Source organism: Mchenga conophoros, linkage group LG18 (assembly GCF_057382185.1).
Source record: "Mchenga conophoros isolate Kocher_MC1m ecotype Shallow Benthic linkage group LG18, M_conophoros_male_GT1.1, whole genome shotgun sequence".
NCBI lineage: Eukaryota > Metazoa > Chordata > Actinopteri > Cichliformes > Cichlidae > Mchenga > Mchenga conophoros.
In genome coordinates, this window is record NC_140543.1 from 10,201,037 (window position 1) to 10,207,190 (window position 6,154).

Consider the following 6,154-nt stretch of genomic DNA (forward strand, 5'->3'; position numbering starts at 1 on the left):
CTTGGCACAAACCCGCATGACTTAAGTTTGATGATGAAAAGAAGCCTGATGAATGTTTTAGGTAGACATTATGTCCAGCATGTTACCACATGATGTAAAGGCAAAATTAATTTAAACACAGAAAAACTAAACTAACCTTTACAAAGAAATAAATTAAAGTTAATAGACACACATACACATATACACCCACTTACACTGTTATTTATTGTAAGCCTGTGAGAATAAAAATGTTTTAAGTTTGTTTAGACACAGTTGTAATTGATAATAGTGAGCTCCTTCCAAAGGATAGGACCACAGCAACTGAAAGCACCTTCAGCACACTTAGATCAAATTCTGGGAAGTGTTAAAAGATCTGCACCTGCCTGAGAGGTCTAATCGGATTATAAACACTGAGTAAGCCGGAGATGTACAGGAAGGGGGTAGGAATCATTGAGAGCTTTATGAACTAATAGAAGGATTTTAAAGGTAATTCTGTGTTGAACTGAGAGCCAGTTAGTGACTTCAGTATGGGGTTATATAGTCAAATTTCCTTGTGCGTTTACGGATTGGCTCCTGCATTCTTAACAAGCTGAAGTCGTCCTAGTGATGATTTGGATAATCCAGCAAACAGAGCATTACAGTAGTATAACCTGCTTTATATAAATGCATGGGCCTATTTCTGAGATTCAGTGTGAGATAGGGATTTTTAACATTTGATGTGTTTTTGAAGCGATAGAAAGCAGTTCTGGTTGGCCTGATTAATATGATTATCAAAACTGAGATCACTGTCCAAAATGAGGCCAAGGTTCCTGACATTGTCACTGGATCCACCAAAATATTAACTATTAACTAACAAGACAAGTGGTAAAAGAGGTGTATATCAGCATGGTAATGATCCACAGAACAGAGCCAAAGTTACACACACCGGGTTACTAAAGAAGAAAAAGGTCAAAGTATCAGAAAGAAAAAAATGTGCCTAAAGACTGGCAAAAGATCCAACCTTTTTGAGACACATCACTGCAGTCACATTCAAAATAAACTAAAATTTTTATGAATTAGTAAAATGTCTCAGTTTTACCTGTTGATGTTTTCTAAGTTATGCTGTGAATTTAAAAAGTGGTTTATGAGCTTGGGAAATCATTGCAGTCTCTTTATTTGCATTTTACATCGTGTCCCAAAGGTTTCAGAATTGGGTTTGTAGATAACAAACAGGTCTGTGTTCTTTAGATTTACCTAATTTGTCAACAGGCAGAAAATGTTTTAAGTGACTTTTGCCATTTTGTAGGAAAACTTGTCAAATACTTTCTACTGCCAGCTTTTCCACTGTGATATGATGATTTTCTTAGTGATATGTCATTGTAGTTGGCTTGACTGTCCCTGCAGCTAACAGTCATTAAAAGCGTTGGTGTATCTGCTTGTTACTTACTCAAGTCAAAAAGTTTCCCAGTGTTTAATGTCACATTTTCAGACAGCACTGTAATGAAGCAGGTGCATGTTATTTGGGTACCTTTCTTTACAATTCACAGTATTTGCTGCCTCTGTTGCTGAGGCGATTAATTATAAAATTAACCTGTTTTAAAAAATGACTTTTTAAGGGAACTTTGATTTTCCTTTAACAATTTAAACAATCTGCTGTGTCCTTTCAGGGCCTACGATAGAGTCGGTCCAGACTTTGTCTTCGGATCAGAGCGTGAGAGATAAGGTGGATATTTCACCAAATCAGGGAACGTCATCACCTCCTCAAACAGAAGAGAAACGCAGTGAGCAGCGCAAATCTGACAGTGAGGGCAAAGATGACGAAGACTTAGTAGTCAAACTAGAAGACGAGGATGACGTCCAGATCGTGGAGCAGGTCGTGGACTCTGATCACAGCGTTAACAGTGGAGCAGGTCCCCACGAGATGAATTTGAACCACCAGCCTGCTGAGGTTGTGGAAGAGCAAGAGTCACAGCAGTGGCTGACTGTTTCGGTGGGAGACAGCGACACTGCGGATGACTCGGAGTGCTTTTTCGAAACAAAGCAGTTGTCTCAAAATCTGGACTCCGAAATCTTGCTCATTCAAAATGCCTTGGACATTTTCGATAATTCAGCAGAGGGAGCATACTCGGACAGGTTTATGAGGGACAATGAAACGGTTCAAGGTGCATCAAGTAAATCAAGGGCACCTGTGACTTTCAGCCAGTCTCAGCCAAGTCAACCTATAGAAGCAATAAATCACTCAGAGAGAGGAATGTCCATTAGATTCCTCTCAGAAAAACAGCAACCACAGACTAAAAACATGTCAACCTTTAACACAGACAACAGACTCTTTCATTTAAACGACCCAGAGTTGCACAAAACTATAGCGGGGCGCCGCATTAGGGAGAAGTGGTACATCTGCCCGTTCTGTGGGAAGAGCTTTGATCGCATCAGCCACCTCGAGATACACCAGCGAATTCACACAGGAGAGAAACCGTACACATGCGACACGTGTGGCAAGTGCTTTTCTCAGAGGAGTAACCTTCGCACTCATCAAAGGACTCACAAAGAGGCTCTCGCACAGAACGCAGTTTAATTCAGTAGATTTTGAAGAAAAGCTAGAAATATCTAAGTGGCTTTTAGATCTAGATTTATTAACAAATTCTGTTTGTTTTTTGATATTTCTGGAAAAATAATGTAGCAGACTGATTTAACTGTGCCCTCTTTTTGTGAAATAAACAAAAATTTTGACACAGTGTGGCTTTTAAGAACTAAAACAGGAACATATGAACTGCCAGAAAAGAGGTTTTTAACACACATATGACAAACTAGGAACATATGACCTCTAAGACATTCAGTTTAAGCTAGACAGGAAAAATCCAGCATCTAATCGCTTAGTTTTCCTCGCCCTGATGGAAAGATGGTGAGGAAAAGTCACAAGACATTTGATAAATTAGTTCACCACAGAGCACTAAGGATGTAAAAAAAAAGGACAAAGAATTTGTTGGTCACCACACGACAGCCTAAATTGTGTTTGTGATGCTGCCTAAGCAAAAAATTAAGATAAACTAAGATTTCAATGTTCTGTTTGTAGAGGAAAAAAACATGTTGTTCAGCCTTGCACTGCAGCTTAGATGTTCATGGGTCAGTCGAGTTAAAATTTTCCCATTCTGAAGAATCTTTAACTTCCAAAACATTCAGGTACTTCCTCCAAAGTTTTTCCACAGGATCCAGAGCCAGTCATGGTAGGAGATGTAGACTTTGTAGCCCTAGGCTTAAGCCCTTCCCCGTACACACTTTGCTTGTTCACTTGGAGGGTCAGAAACATTCAGTGTTGTTCTAAACCTAGCATTAAATAATGCCATTTAATGTAACATCAGCCTTAATTCAGTTTTATCAACTCCATTCCTTACAGTAAAACATTTTTGTCTGGTATGTGGAGGGACAGGTACTTTCAGCTGCTCACTTATTTCCCAAGGGGTCATCACAGTGCATGTTTGAACTGGCACCAAGTTTACAACTGCCATCCCAACAAAAGACTCCCTGGCACAAAGAGTACGCGAGCTTGTAATTCTCAGAGGCTGGGTTTGTGTGTCCTCTTGGGCTCAAAACAAATGTAAGAGAATTTAACATATACCACAAATTTTATATATCCTTAGGAACAAACTCCACATGCTTACAGATATGATTTCTATATTCTTTTTTTAAAAGCCTTATGTCACGACCCCCTCTGCTAGGCGACAGGAGGGGAGAAACATACACAAGCCCTCTCACGAAATCTGAGTAAATAAGGGGTTTTATTACAAACATTAAACTGAAAACCGACAGGGCTGTTCAACAGACCACCGGGGAAACAATTAATACACAATGAAAAGAACAGGCAAGAGTAAAAGCTAAGGGTTAACCAAGGCAAGCCAGCATCACAAAACTCTAATGAAACTAAGTTTAGCTGTATACCAGGTTTAAACAAAGAGCAACACAGCAAACAGGTTTAACAAACGAGCTTCACATGCAAAGCAGACGAGGATGCCACTGCATGTTCACTTCAGCGCAGCAGTTCCCCATAGTGTGAAGGCTCTTCAGCTTTTTATATTCCCAGGTGCAGACAATCAGCCAGTCAATTGGTCATGGAGTGGTCATGAGATCTCCAGGCAGCCAATCGTCCACGAGGTCTGGCACACTGTGATCTTTTTTTTTTTTTGCCTGTCCCGTTTGACTCTTTTGCCATCAGAATTATTGTCTAAAGGCAAAGGCTTTGCCTTTGGCACACTGTGATCTGGATAAAAGAGGGCTGGCACAGGACTCCCAGCAGCCAATCATCCACGAGTCCTGGCACACTTAGATTTGCATGAACACAAAAGGGCAGTCTCACTCCCTCCAAGGCCCAGGGCTGTAACATCTTTGTTATTGATTTTTTTAAATAAAAATGGAAGGAGAATGAGAATTTTGAAGTGATTGGCATCATCTTAATTCCAATCTGTGTAAAACATCAAAGACGCTGAGTGTAAGTTTCATCACAGAGATAAGGGCATCACAGAGTTTTCAACTGTATTTGTACCCAATACTTTAATTAAGACCCTTCAACAACCTCAAGAGTGACTACATGTACACTTACAATCATCAAGCAGTAGGGGGCAGATTCTAACTGGGCTATAGTTGTAGGGTGACAGCCAAAGGTTTGCAACAGTTGTCCATGTCAGCTCCAACCTTGGAGAGCAGCTGCAGTCTAGTGAAATGATAATGTTTGGTTGTGTAGCACTTATCAATACCAGTATTAAAAAAATAATCTTACAATATAAACGAGTCAGCCATGGAGCCCTAAAAGCAGACACTTGATCACCTTTTTGGTTTAAGCATGAGGTGGGAACAGTTAACAGGTTTCTGCCTGAGCATCTCAGGCTGCACACTGGTCGGTACAGCAAACAGCTGTTCACATATATCAGGTCTGGGGATCTCCAGGCCTGAAGGGCCGGTGTTCTGCAGGTTTTAGATATCACCCTGGGTCAACACACCTGAATAAAATGATTACTACATTACCAGGCCTCTGGAAAACTTAAAGACATGTTGAGGAGGTAATTTAGTCATTTAAATCAGCTGTGTTGGAACAAGGACACATCTAAAACCTACAGAACGCCGGCCCATGAGGCCTGAGTTCCCCACCTCTTACGTATATAATCTCGGTCCAAGCCTAAATGCCTTTACAAGTAATAAGTTAAATCTTAAAATCAATTGTAAAAGTATTGGACATCCAGCATCTGATTCTTTGGGTTTTCTCTGTAATACTGTAGGATCTGTACCTTACAATATAAAGCAGCTTGTGGCGACTGTTGAATTGAATTGTAGAGGGGTAAACTGGGATAATATGTTCACATGTGCAAAATGCAGTCTTACAGCTGCATTTTGCACAATCTGAAGTCTATTTATTGTTATCTCTGATTGGTACCTTTGAAAAACCAGTACAAAAACCCAACTGAGAGGAAATAAAAGCATGAATAATAGTCTGAGAGTCAGTAAAACTCAGCATTCAGTTTATTCTTGGGATATTCCTAAGGTTCCATTGGTAGCATATATGATGGGGGAAAATAGATAGGTCCCAGTATGGATCTCTGAGGAACTCCACAACTTATTATAGAGTAAGGAGAGCAGTTTGTCACCAATGAAAACAAAAATTTTTGGATTGTCAAATATGACCTAAACCATCTGACCTTTACCAACCCAGACCTGGAGCCTCTCAAAGTTTTATGGTCTACTGTGTCAACTGCACTTAAATCAAGCAGCACATGAACAAAATATTAATCAGTATCCGCAGTTCTTAGTATCATTTGTCACCATAATAAGCACAGTCTCAGTACTTTCATGTTTATTCAATCTTCTTAGTGCATTTAAGACTCCCCCTACAGGTACAGTGTTATTTCCAGTACAAAATTAATGCCAAATATAGTGGCCTGTACTAGTTCTAGGATCTTTTTTACAGTAGTAATGCCATGGGTTATTTCTTAGCCAAATGCAGTGACCTGCTAGTCCCTAATAACCTCATAACAGAGTTAGGGCATCTGGCCAAGCAAAGATCTGTCCTGTAAACACTTGCTAAAACTACAACCATGTTTTAATTTGCATCAAAGTTAATTGTCTTCCATGCCTTTATTAGTAAAATATGAAGGTAGTATCAGTGTTTGAATCTATAAATAACAAGAAAAACAATATTTCTCAAAAATCG

General features: G+C 39.6%; 1 protein-coding gene across 1 annotated transcript in view; it reads left to right on the forward strand.

Annotated features, from left to right (window-relative positions):
• The window catches only part of LOC146553231 (uncharacterized), a 3,521-nt gene extending 829 nt beyond the window's left edge, over positions 1–2,692 (forward strand). Inside the window, exon 2 of the mRNA XM_085253440.1 lies at positions 1,626–2,692. Within this exon, the coding sequence (XP_085109566.1) occupies positions 1,626–2,533 (908 nt within the window). The 3' untranslated portion in view covers positions 2,534–2,692. The remainder of the gene's footprint in view (positions 1–1,625) is intronic.
• Positions 2,693–6,154: the final 3,462 nt, after the last annotated feature.